This window comes from Pithys albifrons, chromosome 4 (assembly GCF_047495875.1).
Source record: "Pithys albifrons albifrons isolate INPA30051 chromosome 4, PitAlb_v1, whole genome shotgun sequence".
NCBI classification, from domain to species: domain Eukaryota; kingdom Metazoa; phylum Chordata; class Aves; order Passeriformes; family Thamnophilidae; genus Pithys; species Pithys albifrons.
The window spans coordinates 17,083,762-17,106,918 of NC_092461.1; the positions used below are offsets into that span (position 1 = coordinate 17,083,762).

Below are 23,157 nucleotides of genomic sequence, written 5' to 3' on the forward strand. Positions count from 1 at the left end.
TATACTCCTGCAGAACACTCACAGGCACCCAGCTATGAAGCCTAGCTAGAAGACAGTCACCTCACCACGGCAGAGTGCTAATTTCATCTTGCCCAAACATTTACTTAAAGGTTCTGCATTTTTTGAATTTATCCCATATGTCATGCCTTCCTCTGCTCTTAATCTTTAACACCTACAACCCCCTGGGCCAGGAGTGCATCCTTACTAGCAGATCTGTTTTGGAAACCAGAGACCGGGTCTTTTGTTGTGCCTGCATATAAGAGATCAGCAGGACACAGCAGCTAGAAGAGAAGAGTTTTGGAGAGGAACTTAATGATCCATGCCTTTGCAACATGATTTAAGCAGCCTGTAAGACTTTCAGGTCCCAGGGCACATACTCAACTGCATCAGGAGATGGATCACAGCGTGCAGCACTTGTCCTTCCCCACCAAGTTATCCTTTTTCTAGTCCCATGCTACTATGTCATGGCTCGTATAGGACTGTTCCATACATTTGACCATCCAACTCTGAACTTTCTCTAATTCTAGTACATCCTTTTTTGAGGCACAGAGACCAAAACTACACTCAAGGTGTAGGCAAACCATGAATTTAAGCCGTGGCCTAGCGGCACCCTCTTTAGTCCTTCCCCAATCATCCCTAACATGCAATTTCTTTATTGATTGCTGCTGAGCCCAATGCCTGTCTGGGTCATGTAACCTTGGGGTCTCACTTCTGAGTGATACTAATCAGCTCAAAACTCACCACGTTATGCATGAAGCTGGGAATGTGTTTCACCTCTGTGCCATACTTGATTTATCAGCATTAAATTCCATCTGCCATGTAATTGCTCAATCATGCAGTCTTGTAAAGTTCTTCTGCAATTTTCTACTCTGCTTGTGTCCTTGCTGCTTTGAATAACTTCAGCCCATCAGCAAATCTTCCCACTTGCTGCTCTTCTGGATCATTTTTGAAAGTTGCACAGTGCAGACAATGTGGAACTCTGGTACAGATCTTCCTTAGTTGAAAGAGTTGCAACCTAATCTAGGAGGTGACATCCATGCCCTTTCAGCCCACACCAATCTATGATTCTATGATTTATCCCTACCTCTATCTTTAATGTTTTAACAATAATGTATCTGTACTAGCAGCATCTATTTTTGTTTTCATTATTATTGATAAAATTTCCTTGCAGAGGTTTTTGGAAATTCAAGTAGTGTGTATTAACCAGATAATGATAATTGTCATGTCTTTGCAACACTTGACAGAATTCAAAGGCAGGACTCCCTTTTACAGGAGCAAAGTTGACTAAGCAACTTGTATTTCTCCTGGCATCTACTAATCCTATATTCTATTATTCCACAGACATTTCACAGTATTGTCCCTGTCCATTGGAGAGGAGCTGGAACTAGGTGGTCTTTAAGGTCTCTTCTATCCCAAACCTTTCTGATTTGATTTCTACCTGTTCACCCGGAATGAACATCAGGCTCTGAGATCTGCAGTTCCTCAGAACCTCACTGCAATACCTCTCACAGTCTGGCATCAAGTTTTCTACTATGAAGTCTTCACATACTAAGAAAAATTTGAGGAGTTGTAGTTATACACTACCACAACTGGTTTGGCTTCTTAACTCATGAGCTTGATGAGAAACCCAGGACCCGCCACTGGGGTATTGTCAGGGTTTACTCTGTTGATCTCCACTATAACCCCTCCTTCAGCTGCTGCCGTTTCAGGCAGGTCCTCAGCGGAGTGCTGATGCTAAAGAAGGAATGTTCCCTGGACGGGCATCCTCCCGCGTTGTTCCCGCTGAGCTCCGGCGCTGGACAGCGGCGTCGGCCCCGCCCGGCCCCGCCCGGCCCCGCCCTGCGCGACCCCAGCACGCCGGGGGCGCCCAGACCGGCAGCCGCGCCGCAGTACTGCGAGGGCGTGTTCTCCGATTGATTGATTTCTTTCCCCCTTCCATCACCGCTGTTGCTTGTTTAACTGGTCGCCTGCCGGGCAGCTGCCCGGGGTCAGTGTGGGGGCAGCGGTCCTGCCGGGGTGAACTCGGCTCTGCTTGGCCGCCGCATGGAGCCCGTCGCGGAGCCCTTCGTGCCCGTGCTGTCCGCGCTGAGCCGCTGGTACGCCGAGGCGGCCCCGCTGGAGACCTTCGTGCGGCGGCTGGGGGATTGCGGCGCCGGGGCCGCCGAGGTGCTGCGGGACGACGACGGCCCCCGCTACCGCACCTTCGTGGGGCAGTGCGTGGTGTGTGTGCCCCACGGCGCCCGCGCCATCCCCCGGCCCTTCAGCTTTCAGCAGGTAGGAGCGAGCCCCGAGGGGCGGCCGCGGCGCGGCCCTGGCCGGGCAGCGAGAGCCCCGCCGGGGTCCGGGGGGCGGCGGGGGCTGCCCCGGGGTGGCGGCGGCGCTGCCCGCCCTCCATGTCCATGTGGGCGCGGGGGCGGCCGCGGCCCCTCGTGGCTGTGCCTCCCTCCCGCCCGGCCGCCGGGCCTCGCCCGCCACCCACCCTCCGCACTGCAGGCGGGGTCGCCCCTTCCTCCTGGAGGTGGGTGCGGGAGCAAAGTCCAGGTGCCGGCGGTGGATGAGGCGAAAGGGCTGCGTGGGCCCCCCAGGCCGCGCTGCTTCCGCTGCAGGCTGAGGAGAGCACGGCGAGCGCGGCCGGGGCGCAGCCGGGAGGGGAAGGTGCCACCTTCCCTGCTCCTGATTGATTACAGAGGGGCCGGGGCGAAGGGGCTGCAGGTCGGCGCTTGAGCAGAAGAAACTTTTCGGAGAGGAAGGGCTGCTTTTCTCTTCAGTGCTGCTGCGTGCGCGAGCAGAGCTGTGCGGTGGTAGGAAGCGGCCTTTGCGAGCTCGTTGAGTGGGTTTTAGAATTGCGTACGGAGTCATTGAGTCGAACTTTTCTTTACATAAAAGGAAATGGAGGCCTCAAGAAAATGAGCGTTAGTTCCCTGGAGGGGAGAGCCTGCGCGAGCACGTATCTCCCAAGTGTGTGCGAACGCGGATCCACCAACACGAGCTCACGGGCACAGCGACCTGAAGGCCTCGCAGCCTGGTTGCTGAGGCAGACAAGGGGAGCAGGGGAGGGTGTTTCCTGGGCATGAAAACCAGGATCAAAAGTGCAGACGTTAAAAAGACTTCCTTAAAGTCGTAGGGTTATGCTACTATACATAAACACCTTGGGGTACACTTGAAGAATCTTTCTTTCTGGGTATGGCACGTGCAAATTATTAAAACCGCTTTGAAAGCTGATGTATAGGGCTGCGTATCTTGTGTGTCTTTTTATTTAAAGGGTGTGTTGTGGTTTATGTGATAAAAGCTAATTTTCTTTTTTCTTTGTTTCTTCAGTTATCTAGTCAGAATGAAGTCATCACAAGAGTTGTTCAGAGATTGTGTAAAAAAGGAAAGAAGAATGTCCTCGCATATGGATACTCCTTACTGAATGAAAACACTTCTGACTGCCAAATCTTGCCATTGTCAAGTATATACAGCTACCTACCTAATACTGCCACAGAAACTCTTCGCATCAGCGGCCTCTGGGGAACACTGCTGAGCAGGATAGGGGATGATGTGATGATGTATTTATTAGAACACTGTGCAATCTTTATGCTGGTTCCCCCTAGTAATTGTTACCAAGTGTGTGGGCAACCAGTTTATGAACTTACCTCACAAAATGTAGAGTCATCCCCAGTATTTGTTAAACAACGATTCTCTAAGCGCAAACGTAGTAGCTTGCTTGACTATGTGCGAAAAAGACTTATGTTTCAAAGAAGATACCTTTCACATAGGTGGAAATGCAGTCAAAGACTTGAAGATAATCTTTCCAGCAGGGGAAATAAAAAAAATAACAGGATACAAAGCGTAGTGCCCAATTACCAGTACTCTGCAAAAGCTGTTTCTAAAGCAAGCAAACAGATCAGCATTGTTACTGAACAACTGGAAAAACAGAGTAGCTCCGGTTTATCTTTGCCATCTACAGTGCCATCTCTAAAAAGGAAGCTTCATAGGGAAGAGCTTGAAATTCCAGCTAAGAGAGCAAAAGTACAAGAGAAAGCAAGAGAGGAAAAGGCTCTTGATCATACTGCTCATGCAAACCAAAGTAGTTGTGAGAGACATGAAAGTGGGTATGTAGCATCACATCCTGAAAGTGTTAAAACCCCCCATGTTTCTCAAAGAAGTGACAGTGCTATGTCTGGTCCTTCTTTGGTTCACACATCTTGTGACAGGAAGAAGTTTGTGGCGGGTGAAAGTTCTCTACCGCAAGGAGCTCAGAGTAACAAACCTTCAGAGTCAGGCATTGAAGTGCAGGCAGAATCCCGTAAGAAAGGAGGAGAGACGCATATGTGTGAATCTCAGCTGAATTCTGTACAAACCAAGCCTGTGGAGGGTAATTCTTCAAAATCCAGAAGGAGGGAAAGTCCCCTACCTCATTTGGCAAAGAAGTTACCAAATACACTCCTGCGTTCTTCAGTGACCATTGACAGGAAGTCTCTTCTGTATTCTCGCAGGAGTTTCCGAGAATGTTTACCTAAATCATTTGTACTGAATCGCTTGCAAGGTTGTCAGGCAGGTGGAAGGAGGCTTATAGAAACTATATTCTTAAGCCAGAATGTGTTGCAGCAAAGGCATAACCAAAGTCTGTCACATCGCAAACGGAGAAAGAAGAGGTTGCCCAAACGCTACTGGCAAATGAGACATATGTTTCAGAAACTGTTAAAGAACCATGGAAAGTGTCCTTACTTAGCTCTCTTGAAAAAAAATTGCCCTATAAGGATATCTGAAGTCAGCGTGAGAAAAACCAATCTGCCTTGTCAGGCAGGGGTTCACAACCGAGCAGAGCAGTTTGGGAAGGAGCCTTCTAACTGTGTGACAAGCAGTAGATGGAAATCTGGTCAGGCTGTTGTGTCAGACAACTTAAATGCTCCTCTTGAAAAATCTGCCTGTGCAGAAGTGCAGAGTGAGGAGCCAAACCCAGAACAGGTGTGGGATTCAGCCCTCAGGGAGCATGTCAAGCAGTACAGCACCCACTGGCAGGTTTACATGTTTGTGAGGGAATGCCTGGAGCAGGTTATCCCTGCTGAGCTTTGGGGTTCAGACTATAACAAGTGCCGGTTCCTAAAAAATGTGAAAACCTTCATTTCCAGGGGGAAGTTTGCTAAGCTTTCATTGCAGGAGTTGATGTGGAAGATGAGAGTGAATGACTGCATATGGCTTCGTCTAGGCAAAGGTACTTCTTCCTGTAGAGAACCAAGTGGTGGGGCTTGTAGTGCTGGGGTGTTCATGTCTAAGGAGGGAAGGGAAGGATACTGAGTTTGGAGTCAGAATTGCAGAGTTCATTGATGATAATCATGGCTGAAAGCAAACCTAGTAATGTCTGTAACTGATGATGGAGGAACACTTAAGCCTGTCTTCCTTCCAAGTTTCCATTCATGCTTTTTGTGTTTAGTAGAATGATGTTTTCATTAACATGAAGTCAGAACCTGGGCCAAACAAAAAACAAAGCAAAACTTCCCATCCACTCCTACTGTCCAAATTACAGTAACTCTGAAAATCTATTGAAGTATGACCTAAACACTTAAGGAATAAATACAGTCTGCCTGTTTGTCATGGTAAGCCTCTAGAAAGAACTGAAAGCAAATCAACATGCAGTGGCATGTGTTTCTTTGCTATGGGAGGGGAAAAGCACAGGGTTTTTACTCCCTCACATCAACCCTGTGAGAAAGATGTGAGTATGGGAATCATTCAATACAGGGGTTACCCACCACAGAATCATAGAATGGTTTGGGTTGGCAGGGACCTTAAAGTTCATCTAATTCCAAACCCCCTGCCGTTGGCAGGGGCACCTTCCACCCATCCAACCTGGCCTTGAACTGTTCCAGGGGTGGGACATCTACAACTTCTCTGAACAACCTGTTCCCATGTTTCACCACCCTCACCTTGAATTTATCCCTAACATCTAATCAAAACTTGTTCTTTTTCTGTTTAAAACCATTGCCCCTTTTCCTATCACTGTGTGCCCTTGTAAAAAGGGCTGTCATCATCTGTCAGCTTTCTAGAGCCCTTCTCCGGGATAAAGAGACCCTTAGTGAGCCCTCCTTCAGGCTGGGTGCTTGGTGATGTGGAAGTCACCAGAGTGAATGGTCCCTGACTAAAAGCTTTCATGAGGGCATCACCTGAGTGCTCCAGATTCTGTAGCAATCCATTTCTGTTCAGTCCTCTTTTCAGGTGACAGGTAAATCTTGCTTCTTTGAAGTTTGTTCTTCAGACACTATCCTAGGATTTAAATCTAGGCTGAAGCCTTGATTCTGTGGTAGGATCTAATGCATGGTTTCATTTTCCTGTGCTTCAGTTCTTCAAGTGGATTGCACTTCCTTGACTGGTATGTTTGCAGTGTTCTTAGCTGGTATTGTACTTGGCTTCTACAGTAATGTGAGCTGAAAATGGTGTTCCTTTGTTAAAAGGTGCAATAAATCATGAAATTACTACAGGTTCTTTGTAGTGTCAGAGGCAAATTTAAAAGTCTGCTGTTTGAGAACTGATGTCAAAAGTAGGAGAGGTTACACTTTCATAAGAAACTTAATTCTTGGAAATATACTGTTTCTTGATTCAGAACCTATGGCTCAAAAGCACGCTTTTCAAAATGCTAAGGAATTAAATAGTTTAAAAGATTTTACTCTAAAATATGCATTTGGTTCATAGTAATTAGGAACAGCTTACCTCTGTAACACCCTTTTGTTCACTGGGCATATTACAGCTAAAGCAATACATGGGCTTAGTTTTCATGAAAATACTCCCTTGTGCTTGAAGTTTATTTACGGGGTTTTATTTGCTTTGCTGCACTGTAGCTGGGGCTTATTTCCTCCAAACATAGTAGTTTTGTGTCAGTTCCCTGAATTGTGGTTCATTTACATCTGGTGCCAAGAACTAAGCAAATAATCTAGTTCCAGAACAGTTGCTTATCAACATCCTGATTTAATTTGCATATTACAACTGCACACTGCAACTGGTCAGAGTTTTCTAACAGCCACAGGATTTTTTCATTGGTGTTGCTTGGCTTCTGTTGAAGTGAACACTCTTTATGGTAGTTGTTTCTTAGGTGCTGTAAATACATGAAAATGTCTCTGCCCTGGAGCACACAAAAACTAAACAAGGTAGAGAACTGGAAATTAATTTCCATTTTATAAGTTTCACTGTTAAGCTTCAGCTCTGTTATGTCAAAATAAGCTGTCTTTAACCCATTTGTGCCATAATCACGGTTTGTGCTATGCAGCTAAGCTGGTATTTCTGTACAGTTTCTTTAAATATCCTCTTGTCTTTTGTTGAATTCTACTCACTAAATTTAATTAGAAAAATTATGATTGGAAGTTGGCAAAAAATTATTTGCCAGGATTTTATTCCCTGCTCATCCATATTTAGACATCATTACAGATCAGTGTGGCCTTAACAGTAGTTAGGAATGTTCTGTGTTCATTATTATTCTCTCTTCTAAATATTGAAAGTGCTGATGGACTTATGGTGATTGGAATATTTTCTTGGACTGCAGAAATAAGTTTTACATAGAATGTCTGAAATAAAGCCTAACCCTGAAATTAATTTTCAGGGAATTGGGAAATCTGATTATCATTCTCATCCCCAAATCATCCCAGTTTAACTTTTTTCTTTTTTTTTACAATCTGCCCAAGTATTTTCAGTCTTGCTTTTTTTTTTTAAGTTTTACATTGTAGTAGATTTGTTCATTTTATGTTTCCTTTTACAATAATCCCACCATTGTGTGTTAAAGATCTTGCACAATCAATGTTGGGGGTAGAAAGCAAGACTTTGGACTACTAATGGCATGTTTGTATCATCTATGTAAGTTTGTCACTGCACATTAGTTTCTGTGTACTGTGAGCTTATGACAGTCATGTCACTTAATGCCAGTGCAAATTTGGAGTGGCATCTGTGTAATTGCTTCTTTTCTTTCGACTGACCTCAGGCTAAGAAAATAACCTTGTCTGTGGGTTTTTTGTCTGTGTGTTCTGTTTCTTTGCTCACACAAAGAGTTGATAGTTACTATAACTACCTTTGAATTGTTTATTGAAGGGGATCACTTTGTTCCTGCCGATGAGCATTGTTTCCGTGAAGAACTCCTGGCCAAATTCCTGTTCTGGCTGATGGCTACCTATGTTGTTGAGTTGCTCAGATCGTTCTTCTACGTCACCGAGACCATGTTCCAGAAAAATATGCTTTTCTACTACCGAAAGTTTATTTGGGGCAAGTTACAGAACATTGGAATTAGGTAACATGAGAAAACTGATTAAGCATTAATGGAATATGTGGAAATACTGTGCTTTGCAATGTAAAGTTATATTTCTGCTTTAATTTTTTGCCCATGTATCCTCCTTTTATTTGCTCAATTTCCCAAAAGAAACTTCAGCCTGTGATTGTAGCCTGCACAGTTTGTAACTTCAGAAATATTTTGTGTGGGAAAACTGATGCAAATTTAGAATTTTTAGGTAGGAGAAACATTTGCAATAATAAAATCCGTTATGAAGAGGATTTTGCTTTAGTTAAGTCAATTTTTTAGACCTTTTAGCAATGTATAAAGCATAGTGATAGCATCCCAAGGTAACCTTGTGAAAGTTAATGTTAAAAATACTTAATATGCTTCAGCTGCTTTATTTTAAAAACAACAAAACCAAACTTCTGCTGAAATCCTGTAATACTCTATTCATGAAATTCAGACAGTAGCCTTGTGGGGTTTGGGTGTGTTTTTTTAAAGGGATTTAGAAGCTGCAGCTTCTGTTTTAGTGCAGCTGTGGAATTCCATGCTGGTTTTTTGGTCTTAAAAATGCATGCATGTATTCAAGTGTGGTCATTCAAGCAATTAAGTGAGAAAATAGGAAGTACCTGAAGGCAACTTTAATTAACAGACTTGTGCATCCACCTCCATAGTCCACATCTTTCAGGTTTTCGTTATAGGGTGTTGGTGTCTGAGAGAGCTTTGGAACTGAAAAATGAGCATGCTTAATGTGTTATGTTTTACTGGCTGGTTTATGTGGTGAACGTTTTGCTTTCACAGTGGTCTGTTGGTCTACAATGTTCCATGTGTGATTTTTTTTCTCCTCCTGCCCCACAGCTCTCCAATTTCAACAGTGGTATCTCAAGTGCAGCTCCTTGCAATGTGTTTGCACTTAATAGGGCCTCAATCTTGTTTGCAGTTGTAGCACAGAATATGCACTTTAAATAGGAGTAGCAGTAGAATGTAATTTTCAGTCCCACACATTCTGTTTGTCTAGTCTTCAAATGAACAGCTCTATTGTTGCAGGTAGTGTTTTATGCAGTTTTAATGCACTTAAAGGCTACTTTGTGGCATGAAGTATCATCTAATACTGACTTCTACATAGTAGAAAAACTGCTGTTTTTAGTGGGGTATGTGATTAAAAGAAAACAAATAACTTGGGGTTTAGCTCTTTTGTCCCTTTTCCCTGTTTCCTAGGAAAACCCAATGTGTAAGGACAAGAGGCTTTGAACTCAAAAGACTCTAATCTAGGCTCATCTTGTTTCTTCTGATTTCCTCCCCACACATTTCCCCACCATGCAGGAAGCCCCTTCTCACCTTTGGCTTGGCAAGTCCCTGAACTGCAGATTACTGGAGGTTGGAGAAACATCCCAAGGAAGTACTACTGCATGCTTGCCAAAGGCGTGTTCTAAGAGCAGGATGTTTGCTGTTGGCTACAGGGTACATAGTTTATAAGGACTTTTACTTTGATCCCAACAGCTGCACTTAAGCTTCACTGACAGGGGCAGGGCTTTCAGCTCTGCTGTTTTGAGTGTGTCATGTAATGTGAGGTCTGCCCGTGGTCCAGCTCACTGCATTCATACACGTGGTCAGCTGCCTACTTCACATGGGAGGAGAGAAATTGGGGTTTACAGATACTGGGAAATAGGTGTTTGGGGCTGCCTTGGCCATTTTGAGACTGTCCAAGCACTGTCCTCTCTTAACTAGCCAGTGTTTTCAAGCACTCTTGGCCACTCAGTGCCAAAGGCTGTTGAGCCTCTTCTATCTTCCCTAGAGAAAGAGTATATGTGGCCTCGCTTTTTCACTAATGGCTGTTCTGGGATTGTTCTGGTTCTTCTCAGCTGGAGCTGCTCAAGGCAATTGCTTTAAGCTGCTTTGCAGGAAGGCATTTGTAACTACTGATTCCATTTCTTCTGCATCCTCCTTTGGAAGAGGATGAAACAGGCATGGGCTGAGTGTACCCAACCTTACTTGTGAGCTTATCCTTTCACTGTGTTGTCATTAGGGAGTAAATGCTCCTCCTGAAGGACTGTCTGTATGAATAATCACCCTGTGCAGAAGCCCTCAAGGATACTGACCACGGTTCTGAGTGGGGCCTTGGGTCTCTGTCCTTGGTGGAAATGTGAGTGTGCTGCTCATTGCACACAGACAACTTCGTGTAGATTTCTGAAGCCCTACCAAATTTCATACACCAAATTAGGAACAGTATTTACCAAGAAAAAAAAATCAATATTTCTTGATACAGTTGCTTCAAGTTACATGGCCTGCAGAATGTAAAATTATGTTTTAAAAATAATGTGCCCAGTGCTGTGGTAATAGCACATGTTTTAAGGCTTATGCCCTCCCTGCCTTTGTCATATACAGTGGCTGCTGAGAATTAAAAATGCTGCAGAAATTCTGAATCTCCTCCCATCAGATTGCAGTGAGATGTCAAAAGACAGCAGGACCATCCACTCAACTTCCTCCAAGTTCCAGTGCTTAACAGCCTTGTGAGTGAGCCAGTGAAAGCAGCACGGTTCAGTGGCTGGTAGATTAGCACACATTCAAAATCATTAGAACAGCTATAGATGCTGTGAAATAAGCAATGAATGTTGCTGCAGGCAAAATGCTGTCCGGTTTTACCGCTGGCCAGAGGTAGTAGTGAAGATCTGCCAATAACTGGCCTTTGTCTTCAGTTTCAGAGGAAGTTTGTTTTGGTTTTTTGTATAGTGATTGAGGTTGGTTGTGGGGTTTTTTCTTCACTTTTCAGTGTGAGCTGTAAAGGAGTGGAGATTTGTTCATCAGGTTTTTTTCTCTTGAACTGGAGTGACTTGGTTTGTCTTGGTGATCTGCCTAATACTGTAGTAGATGATGAAGTTTCATGTGTTCAGGAAATAATGTAATTCTGTAATAGTGATCTTTATCTGTGGAGAAGCAATCTCCGATCCTTTCTGCTTTACTTGGGGCAGAAGCTGTACCAGGAATTTACTTCCAAAGTTGGAATATAAATCCACAAAACTCTTCCTCAGTAATAGCTGAACTTGCTAGCCCTGGATACCACTGTACTTTCCAGGTGTCATGCACTGTATCCCTCAGATCCCAACAGTCCCAAGCAGCTGGATTATTATCTTGTATGTGAGTTGTGTTGGCATACAGAGAGAGTAATCAGGCATTGGAATGGGCTGCCCAGAGAGGTGGTGGATTCACCATCCCTAGAGATTTTTAAACGCAGATTGGACATGGCACTGAGTGCCATGATCTAGTAAATAGGCTAGAGTTGGACCAAGGGTTGGACTTGATGATCTTGGAGGTCTTTCCAACCTAATCGATTCTATGATTCTATATACAAAGTGTTTGTGTGCCTGTCTTACCTGCTTACTTGCCTTCTTGGGTGTGTCCCAGGTGCATGTTTCCAGGTTTCCACTATCCACCGGCTGCCTTTTCTGGTGGTGTATTGTCCTTTTGGTAACCATCCTGGTGTGGGATGTGAGAAGTCTTCATGCAAGTTTAGATTCATGTCCCTTCTTTTGCAGGGACTTAAATTGCTTAGCTTCAATTCCTAGGGGAGTATCATAACCACTGGACTGTAGAGCTTTTTGGAGTGGCATATTTTGCCCTCCTGAACAGTACAAGCAGTGCAGGAGATTGATCCAAGTCTTTTATGTTGCAGGTAGGGTACTTTAACAGTGCATCTTAAGTAGAAGCAAGAGCTTTTCCTCAACTTTGTTTTCCTAACTCATTGTATGTGAAAGTATTGATTTGGGTAAGCTACCCTGAACTGTAGATCCTGAGGGGGAAACACATTTCCTGGTAAGATGAACTCAAAAAGCCCAGAACCTCTGCTTTGGGAGCCTTTTGGTTTTTCATTATTTTCAGCTGTTCACTTCACCTGACCACCTGTTCATCAGATCAGTCTTTGATACCTAAATGCCCTTATGTTGTATTTGTATCATAGAATCTCAGTTAACTGTAACTTTCAGTAAGTAGTAGGTCCCCTAAATGTTGGGAGTAAAACAGCCCATTACAGTGTGTAAGTCCTTCCCTGGAGCTTTCTTAACATAATTTTCAGAAGCTTCTATGCAACTGTGTTAATGTATTTCAAACTTCTGAAACCATCCTGTATCTCGCATGAAACATATTTTATAATGTTCACGTGTATCCAGTTAATCTGTGCTTAAATTTTGTGTTAATTGAGAGACAGTTTTATTTGGATGAAGTAGAAATGTGTCTTCTTATTGTGTTACATTGTCATTAAGATGCTGTGGAATTGTTCTGAAACTTGGATTTCCATGTCACTTTCTGCAGATATTTGTATTACCTTAGAAAAATATTTGACTTCAGTTGTCATAAAGACACATGTTTAACGTGGTGCCTTTCCTATGGCTTACGCTAAGTGTGCGTTTGTGTTTCAGAAGCCATTTTGCCAAAGTACGTCTGCGGCCTTTGTCTTCAGAGGAGATTGAAGCTTTCCATCAAAAAAAAATCATTCCTGTGGCATCAAAGCTCCGGTTTATTCCCAAAAAAGATGGGCTAAGACCCATAGTAAAAGTGAAGGGCATTGCTCAAGCACAAACACTGAGCAGGCAGAGCAGAGCAAAGAAGGTTTTTATTTCTTTATTGTTTTACATGCATTTGATGTAGGCAACTAATAAACTGAGTTATAATTTTTGTTACATAAAACTAGTTTTGACATGGTAAACTGGAATATTCTAATCAGAATGACTGAGTGGGTCTGTTACAGCTTAGCTTCTCCCTTCCCAATGGTTAGTTACCATTACCCTTCAGTTCCAGAATCGCATATTTCTGTTTGCAAGCCTGTCTTAAGGAAATGAGCCTAACAGAATGGCATGGCTTTTCAATTAATCCTTTTGTTTGGGATGGAGGAATCTGGCCTGCTGGGATTTACCTCAGTTCTGATTGTGCATGTTAATTGGCTGGTTGTCTGTGGAGCCAGATCAACCCAGAGAGACAAACAGTGGTGAACTGGGTGTGTTACAGAAGAAGGTCTAAGAAGGCCAAGGAACCTGGATCGAGCACAGTAGAGAGATAGGAAGGAAGTTATGAATAACTCCCATTGGGAACAGGGACAGAACATTCAGTACAGGGAATAATCTGTTTAACTGGGCAGTTAACCACAAGACATAGGGGGAATCCAGTTTCATTGTCTTGCATGACTCCATTAATTGTTTTTCCTTAAGGCTGAGTCTCATTTAGTGTACAAGGTTGAATGTTTCCCAAATGAGTGAGAGGTCATGGCTTCTTAGCACTTACTGTTCAGCATGTGATCCCAAACCAGATGAAGCAGAGCATCAGCTAAAAGCTGTTTTGAAGTGTGAAGTGTTATTTCACATAGTATTTCATACTATGGCATTTACAGAGCTAATTGATTTGCATGACTTCACTCTCTCCATAGCTGAGGGTTGAATCTTTGCTATTGTACCTGTATAAAGTACTTCCAGAGGCTCAGATAGTGGTGCATCTGGAGTTAGCATAGAGTCTCAGGGCATGTGTTCTTTTTGCTATTCTTGTTGCAGTCATTATCTCCAGCAGAGAGAATGAATTATTTTTAAGAAGGTACCTTCAGATCGGTGGCAGTATTTGCTGGCGTTTATCTCATCATCTCTGTAACTGTTGAACCTTGATTTCCAAGAGTCAAGTACAGAAACAAAAACATTTTCCATAGGATTTAACTGTACCAAAAAAAGAAAAAACTCCAAGGCTTTTTTGTCACTTCCAAGTAGTTACTGCAGTGATATTCAGGCTTTCTGAAAGCTTCTGTTGACCAAAATAATATAGAAAATACATAAACGTAATCTCAAAGTTCGTCCAAATGTGAAATTTATTTCACAGAATTTAATATGTTTCAACATAATTTGATTCTCTTTGGTCTCTTTAGATGCGTCATTACGACACTCAACTAAAAAACCTATTTAGTGTGTTAGATTATGAACGGACTATAAACCCCAGTTTTATAGGCTCTTCTGTGTTTGGGAAAGATGATACCTACGAGAAGTGGAAGCAGTTTGTTACGAAGGTTCTTGACTCTGGTGGTGAAATTCCTCATTTCTACTGTGTAAAGGTGTGTATTTTTAATTGCATATTCAAACTAGCTTTTCAAAACCAGCTTGTGCAGATACTTTTATAGCTGTAATAGCTGTGATCCGAGTGCATAATTATGTGATTTTTTCAAAATAAACTTTTGGGCATACCTAACACAGGCCATGGTTGTGTTTTTGGTGTGGGTGATTAGTTGGGTTTTGTGAATGGGTGTTCCTGCAGTAACATTTCCTCTACCTGGGTATTTTTCCATCTGTCTTTCCATCATGTAGAAGCTCTTGCTCTGTACATGCACTGGATTTTTGCAGTTACATTTACTTGGGTATAACAATGGGACAAAGATATAAGCTCAGATATACTTCTCAAGCCATGTTCCCAAATGAAAACCAGAAAAAACTTGCTATATGCTTTTGGATAAATTCAGCATCTTTTAAAAAACTGGTCTCTTCTATCTTAGTATCATTACTTTCTGTTGAACACTTGGCTTCTGGTGTTTTTTCCTGTAAGTTTCTTCTCCCACTTTGAAAAAATGAGTGCTTGTCTTATCCCGCTGTTTGAAGGAATTTTTTCCTCTCCCTTTTGTTTTTTGGTTATGTCTGGCAGGCAACATTCTGTATTTGAGTTCAATTCATAGCTTTGAATTGTGGCAGTGTATGCAGAGTATGTAAATTATGCAGATATTCTATATTACAGTGGGATGACTCTGTTGTCTCTCATATATTCATTGTCATCCTGTCCTTTCAGCCAAAGAATCATATCATTGACATAATTATACTAAGATTGTTGCTTCTTCAGAAGGGTTTCAATTTTGACTGTGACAAATGCAAGGAGAGGTAGGATTGCAATGTGAGGTTTAGGAAAGGTAAAATATATAGATTTGCAGCTTTCCAAAAGTCTAAGATGTCATGTCACCTCCATGATCATATGGCAAGGAAAGTTTATTAAAATATTTAAACGTATCAAAACATCAGCAATTACTTTAAATGAATGAGGAGGTTCAGTGTTTGATTTAAGTTGCATATGGTATCATCTTCTGTTAATAACAAGAATTAAGCTAAAACTGATGGTTTGGATATTCCTTATAAGGGAATACTTACTGATGAGCGGGGAGGGGTTTTTCAGATTAGCAATGAGTTTGTTTTGTCACAAATTTGGACAAAACTATGCAAAAATTTCACTGCTGTATGATTTATCCTTCAGCCTTGCTTACGTACTACAACAGTATTTTTTGTACTGCCACAATGTTTACAGTGACACTGATGAATACATAATGGAAGATATTTCTTCTCTTTCAGGCTGATGTGTCCAGAGCGTATGACAGCATTCCTCACGAGAAACTTGTGGAAGTGATTTCACAGGTCTTAAAGCCTGAAAAAAGAACTGTCTACTGCATACGGCGCTATGCAGTCATTATGGTTACCACAAGTGGAAAAGCCAGGAAGGTCTATAGGAGACATGTATGACTTGCTGATTTCTTCTCTTTGCTCTAAATATATTTTGGTCCAAGGGACGTTTTTATTTACAGCTTTTTTTAGTCACAAATTGAATTACTTCATAAACCCTTTCTTCAATAGTGTTTGGTATTTTCCAGAAGCAGAAAAGCTTCTTTGTACTTTTTAAAGTTTTTGCTCATTCTTAGTAAGAGTAAACATAAGGTGTTTTGAAAATAGAGATTTTTTAGGGAGGCATTTCTTTTTAACAGTAGAATTGTCGGTTTAAAATAACGCCCTTTGACCTTCACTGAATAAAAAAGTCTGTTACTGAGTTTTCTATTGCTTTTGTTGTTTATTTCTTTACAATTTACACATATATACAGGTTTCTACTTTCAAAGATTTTATGCCAGACATGATGCAGTTTGTGTCCCACCTTCAGGAGAGTGACTCATTGCACAATGCAATAATAGTTGAACAGGTAAGTATTGTGGGGTTTCTTTTCAACTGAAAAAGAAAGCTACAGAAGAACTATAAAGGAAGTGGGGGATTTTTAATTGAATGCACATATTATGTGGTGACACCCTTTCCCTTCTAGTTACCCAGCACCTTATGTAGAAAGGCTTGTTATGTCTTCTTCGATGTTTGTAACAGGCTCTGAGTGTTCAGTGGGAGGAGCGCACCAGGCAAGAAGTATGAGAAAATGTCCTTTTAGACTTCTCCCAGATTCTCTCATAGTTGTCTCAAACTTTCATTTTAACCAGTGTTTTCTTTTTCCTGACTTCATTGTTTCTTGTAATAGTTTTCAAGTGAGAAATTAACTGTCTGATAAAGAAGGGCTTCAACACTTAACTGTCTCCAAAACATACAGAAGTAAGAATGAGCAAAATGTATTACAAGCTAAGTAGCCAAGGATGTGGCATCTTGAATAGCAAACTGCACAGAGTAGAAAGATGACTTTTTTTTATAAGAGCTTATTTTATGCCTTATAAAAAATGCTTATTTTAAGGATTCCTTGCCACGATTGAGAAGAATGAACTCTACCTTAGAGCAGTTAAATGCAACACAAAATAAGATCAACTCCTATGGTTTTTGTTTAAAGAGATTTCTCACTTTCAGTGAATTAAAGTTAAAAATTACATGTATTTTAAATTTACTCCAACTGATGCTTGTTTGCAAGAAGGAAGCATCCTTCTGGTTTAGTTCTTGTGATGCAAATGTTTGTTCCTAAGACCTCCTTCTGTGCAAGGAGCACAACAGAGAAAGGCATAGAAGGAGATGAAATGCTCAGTCAGTTTCTTAATGCATTTTATTGCTTGGAGTTGGGGTGTTCCATAATAGCAACCTACAGGATCACTTAAGCATCAGATGACCAGACAGGTATTTTCTCACAGGCTAATAATTCCCCTTTAAATTTTTCTTTTCTAAACCAGCCAGTGGAAAATGACAAGTTTGACATAAGGTAATTTCTAACGCACAAGTAGAATGATCTTGTGTGTCTGTGGACATAGGAGTACAATATACAGTGTGGCTGGTGTACAATTCCAAGATCCTACAAAAAGCTGAAAACCTAATGAATACATGGATGAAAAAGAAACTAGCTGGATCTCTAATGATGTATAAGTACCTTTTGTTTTGTTCTTTTTTTCCCAGTGTACATCTGATTTAGAGAACAATGCTAGATACTGCATAAACAGCAGCATTCTACCTAAAAGTATTTTACATTTGAAAACTATTTGTGTGTTGCTATTTTAAAAGACCAAAGTATTTTGAGAAAAGTATTATGTCAGGCCAGCTGTCTGCACCACAGGTTCATCACATTATTTTTTGATGCAAATAATCATGATCTTGCATGCCTCTGTCCAAAGCTGACTGCATTTGTCTGCTGTCTGATCTATGCAAGTATGAAGTAATTTTGCTTTTGTTTGCATGAAGCCATTGCTAAATATATTTAAACTGTTCTAAATGGACTTTTTATTACAGTTTTTAACACAAAAACTTTCATAAATATTAGGTGGACAGTCATGCATGGTAATATCTGGCAAAGTATGTGTTTTGCAGCAGAACAGGCAAGTGAGTGTATCTAGACTTGGGAAATGTTAAAAACCACAACAGGTATAGAAATTGTCCTAGAGCACAGAAACTGCCCAAAAGAACAAGATCTCACACATAGTAATCCAATATAATATACCAGCACTCTAAAAAGTGAGTTTAGATGTTATATTCAATGTACACTAATGCAAAACAAAAGAACAATAACCAACAAAAAATTAATTTTCAGGATGTGAGCAGCTTTTGAGTACGTGTATTCACATCTTGGGTTTAGGGTTTGTTTTTTCATTTACTTAGGGGTTTGAACTGCTCCAGTCCACCTCCTTTAAGATTTCTGTGTATCTTCAAAGTTTAAACTGTATTTTTATTTTCAAATCTTTTGTTTCATCCCATTTCTAGAGCTTAACTTTTAATGAGACAAGTGCCAGCCTGTTTGATTTTTTTCTTCAAGTAATACATTACAACATCCTGGAGATTGGGAACAGGTAAAGAAGAACGTAGTTGTTATTTGTATAGCATTCTTTGTTGGTTTGTTTGTTTACTGTTAAGGATACTCTTAGTTGATTCAGGGGACTTTTGATAGCTGTCATTTAAAGATTTTTATTTCATGTTTGAAATTAAGCTCCCCAAAAGCATGAAGAGTTTGGAATCATATTTATACTAAAAATCTCTCTTTCCTACATGGAAAATTTTGCCTTTGCTCAGAACTCATTATTCCATAGCTGTGTAACCTTCTCCTCTTAAAGCTGCAAGTGGAATTCAAAAGGAAAATACTTAAAAGTGTTGGAATCTGTAGTGGTGACAAAAAGAAAGGTGACAGCCAAGCAGTGCTGCAGAAGCCTTGTTAGTCATTTTCCTATAGCACAAAATTAAACTTTTTCTGTGCAGTTTTGCTATTTGGCAAGTTACAATTAAAATGAAAGGCAATAGCAATAGGAGTTAAAATTATTGGCAGCTCCAGAATTAAGAATCAGCTGTTACAGAGGATAGTGACAGATTTCTTCTTGTTGGTAGAGATAATACTGATGTGGTATTTACATTTGACCTGTAGGTGGCAAATATGTACCATATCTAGAAAGCAAGTATTTACATGATCTTTATTTGTAAATTCAGAGTGAGGTATATTAATAGCTTCTTGTTCTTGAAAAAATACCTTTATTTTAGAAGACTTAATCTCACAAGATTGAGTGAGGGAGAGGGAGAAAGGCTTTCAAAGGAGACAAGCAGAAGGGCAGTTAGAATTTTTTCCAGCATGGATGCTACACTCTCTTTGACCTGATCATGGGAATGGTAATGCGACATGACTTTAATAATGGCTAAACCAACATCAGTGTGTTTCATGGAAGTTGAATGGTTTTAGAGAAGGCACATCCTGACAAAGGCAGCTTCACACTTACTTGAATTCAGTCAAGCTATGGCTGAAAAAATACTGGTTGTCCTGGAATGAATTTACACCTTTTAAGTAGCTTATTCTCGTTTGTTCAAAAAAACCCTCAGAACTGCAAATAAGTTGAGTAAATAAATAGGCTCTTTAACTGGTGGTTCTCAAAAAGCTATCACAGTCAACATTCACTTGATGTTTTCAGAAAAGTGCTGATTGTTGATCTGGGGACCTAGAAGAAGTCTTTGAATACCATTTGATTCGTTTATCAAAAGCCTGTAAAAAAAGTAAAATTACTGGTAGGAGAATTTGCACGTGACTCAAAACATGTAAGATCAGTGTTCAAAAGTAGTTTGTGGCTCTGATGTCCAGTTGCATAATTTCATTCTGTTCAGCTTCACCAAGTCATTCATGTAGTAATGTTGAAATGGACATTATAATATCTCACTGCTTCAAAGAAGTATTGTGAAAACAGTTCCCTTGGGTTTGCGAGGCATACACATTCTGTTGCTGCCAGCATAGAAAAATCCACAACTAGAGAACTTTGTCTTCAGTAGCATATCTAGATTTGATACTTTACTATAGCTGTGTGGTACTAGAGGCTTTACACAAGCAACAAAGTAGAGTATTAATGAACCTCCCTCTGCTATGTCTGTATGAGTTCCTTGAAGCCATGACAAAAACATCAAGATTTACTTTTTGCTAAATGTCATCTGACAACTTCAGCGAACTTTTCAAGTGGGACAGGGTGGAGGTTGACTGTAATTACAAATAATAAAGGTTAGCATTTCACAGGATGTAGTGGTTTTCCTAGATAGAAGTAATACAGCTTCATATCTGAGGAGTTAAATGAGGAAATGAATGTGATGTGCAGTGTAGTTGGGATGTATAAAACCAGATCAAGTGCTCTATTGGGCTACGCCATCAGAAATTAAAATGTGTTTATTTGTGGTGGGGAAAAAACCACCAAAAGAAACAAACCAAAACTGAAAACATGTGAAAATATTTTTCTTGTCCAGGTCATGCTGTGCAAGTATAAACAAAGGATAAATACCTCAGCAGTAATTAAAAATAAATATAGTTTGAAAGATCTGCTCAGTGCACTCTGTTTCTTGTACAAGAATGCTTTGTTTGAAGTTGTGTGAAATGTAACAAAGAATTAAAAAACTCAAATGAAGGCTGTCTCTGCAGCTGAAGGAGGCTTTGTGATTTGAGATCAGTTATCAAATTTCTTTGTTTAATGTGACAGTTGTCTCCTGGAGTTTGTTAATACAAAAGGAATATGTGTATTAGTGGGGTTTTTTCACTGTTTAACTTAAAACTTCTGTATCCATGTGTAGATTCCTAGACTAAAGAACAAACAAATAAAAGCAAATCTAACTGGCAAACATGCAACATATTTCTTGTTGAAACATACGTTATTCTTGAAATAAAAAATATTCAACAGCTATTATGATTTTGTTGCATGTTTTAATGTTTTGTTTTCTTTTATTCTTTACTAGGTACTACTTACAGACCTGTGGAATTCCACAGGGCTCCATTTTGTCTACCTTACTTTGCAGCTTATGCTATGGAGACATGGAAAACAAATTGCTCCATGGAGTGCAGCAGGATGGGTAGGGATGCTTTGTTCCCTGCTCTGTTGCAGGAATGCATAATATGTAATGTATGTGTTAGTCATTTACTCCAACATTTCATTTGAATTTCAAGGGTTTCCAACTCTTCATTAGGAGTGTGGTGCACACAAACATCTCTGCAGCTTCAGTGTCACTGTGGTTATATTGTGGGGCAATTTCCTTGTGTCATAAGATTAGGCAGAAAAATGCTGAAATGAATCTTTCTTATATCTTTGGAAGGAAAATTATTCTTACAAAAGAGAACCATATTTAGGGATGTTGTGAAGAGTCTGACAAACTGCTTTTGTACATCTAAAAAGGTTATGGTTCTGCCACACCCATTCCCGCATCATCTGTGGTCTTTTGACCTCAGACAAGAAGGGATGTTTGTTATGGGCTCTCTGATACTCCAGGCTTGTGCCTGTTGTCTTTCCAATCCACTGTCTGTAAATCTTAATGTTTCATCAAGGACAGAGCTTTACTGCAGATTTTTCATGAGGGGTGTTGATTCTTGTTTGAATTTTACCAATATCACTCTTGGTACATATCTTCTCAGTCTTTGTGCCTTGCATGTGCTTGCTTCTTAGGAACTTGACAGAAAGCTAGTCTGGTAAGAGTTGTGCCTCTTTATTATCTCAAAATTTTGCTGTCCTTTTTACCTCCATATGAATCGGAGGTAAAACTGAATCCCAGGTCAGGGGATTTAGGTGTGATCTGAACCCTGAAACCTGTCTGTGTTCAGACATTTCCTGTCATTGCTGTGAATTCTGTCCTAAAAAAGAAACTGAGAATTGTGCATGTCTGGTTTCTCTTCATGGAAGGCTCACTGGGTAATGGAAAATCTCAGAATTTTGAACATTTCCCTGTGAAAGGAGAAGAATTCTTCTGATAGGCTTTAGGATGCTGTGATGAGTCTGAACAGCTTTCTGTTGCTTTCAAAGGGTGTTGTTTATGAAACTGATATAGAAGAATGCTCTCTGTAGTGTAGCAGCTGCTTTTATATAGAGCACATTTTAGAATGTTGCTTGGGTGACTGTTGAATGATTTTGACAATTTCATTTGTCCTTTAAGTCAAAAGAATAATGTGGCTATTGACTTGACTAGGCAAAGGCACAGCTGAGGTAATCATGGTGATGATAATACTCTTGCTTTGAAGAGGAGACTTTACAAGATCATCTCCAGAGCTTCTATGTTCTGCTAGGCAGGATTTATCAGAAAAATATGGGCATGCTTGGGGTCTTAATTCTGTTGGAAAAGAAGATTCCAGCCTTTACAATGGTAGAGGATAGTCTTTTACATTCAAGTTATCACTCATAAACAAGTTGTTACATTGTAAATTAAGAGAAAGCCTTGGAGCCCATAATGAATCTGGTATACCTGGTCTTGCACCTCTTCTTTCTCTTGTAGATACTGAAAATTCTGCCTTTGAAAAGTGTACAAACCTGCATCCAGGGCAGCTGCTTGTGCGATAGCTTGTTTGCAGTAAATTGCTTCACGTTTCATGTAGGCAGTCCCTTTACTTTCTTTTTTTTTTTTTCATTTCTACTTGGGAAAGAAACAGAACCTATAATTTCTTCGCCAGTCTCAGTATGGAGATGGTATTGACCTCTATCATCTTGTGAATTAAAATGAGCACATTCTTGCTTTAAAGAGTACGACAAAAATTTGAAAGGATTACATATTAAAAAATCTAACATTGGTTTCCTCTTGATTACAGAGTCCTAATACGTCTCGTTGATGACTTTTTGCTGCTTACACCACATTTATTGCAGGCAAGAACTTTTCTAAGGTATGCTATTAAACACAGTCTTCAAAGTAATAAGCATTAATACCTTGTACATAATTCTTCTTCATCTTTATGGGTGTATTTATTTTATGAGTTAACAGTAAAGGGCTGTTTTGGAGTCCTTACTTCCTAACCTGTCCTTGGGAAGAATCCTAATAGCTACATTCTTGATGCCCACCTAACAAATCTGTTGCAGCTCAGATGGTAGGGGATTCCTGCTGAAGTTTAAATTAAGGGCTTACCCTACTGGCCTTGATGGAGCTTCCAGCAAAAATTAGTAGTGTTGACTAACACTTGTCTTTTGAGACTATTTTCCTTCAAATTTTGAAGATGTCTTTATATTCTTAAAATATTTTTATCAAGCAGTTGTGCTGCTACTCTCTGTTCCCTGGGAGAGAACACAACTTTTGTCTCATCCAGTATCACTAAGAATTTTCTGGTCATTAATATGGTGAATGTCTGAAGATCCCAATAGCACGGCAGGGTGCAGTTCTCAGAGAAGCTTTAAACCAGTAATTCTTTAGTGCTTCAGGACTACCTTTTCTTTTAAAATTGAACCCCAAAAGAGGTTTCTGGTTTACCATGGGCAGGAGTATACAGTCAG

At 40.6% G+C, this 23,157-nt stretch overlaps 1 protein-coding gene across 1 annotated transcript in view; it reads left to right on the forward strand.

Moving 5' to 3' along the window:
- The first annotated feature begins 1,878 nt into the window (after positions 1–1,878).
- The window catches only part of TERT (telomerase reverse transcriptase), a 30,885-nt gene continuing 9,606 nt past the window's right edge, over positions 1,879–23,157 (forward strand). Inside the window, exons 1-10 of the mRNA XM_071553547.1 lie at positions 1,879–2,274; positions 3,319–5,197; positions 8,053–8,248; positions 12,643–12,832; positions 14,127–14,309; positions 15,583–15,744; positions 16,104–16,199; positions 18,170–18,255; positions 20,654–20,767; positions 22,485–22,556. Coding sequence (XP_071409648.1) covers positions 2,044–2,274; positions 3,319–5,197; positions 8,053–8,248; positions 12,643–12,832; positions 14,127–14,309; positions 15,583–15,744; positions 16,104–16,199; positions 18,170–18,255; positions 20,654–20,767; positions 22,485–22,556 — 3,209 coding nt within the window. The 5' untranslated portion in view covers positions 1,879–2,043. The remainder of the gene's footprint in view (positions 2,275–3,318; positions 5,198–8,052; positions 8,249–12,642; positions 12,833–14,126; positions 14,310–15,582; positions 15,745–16,103; positions 16,200–18,169; positions 18,256–20,653; positions 20,768–22,484; positions 22,557–23,157) is intronic.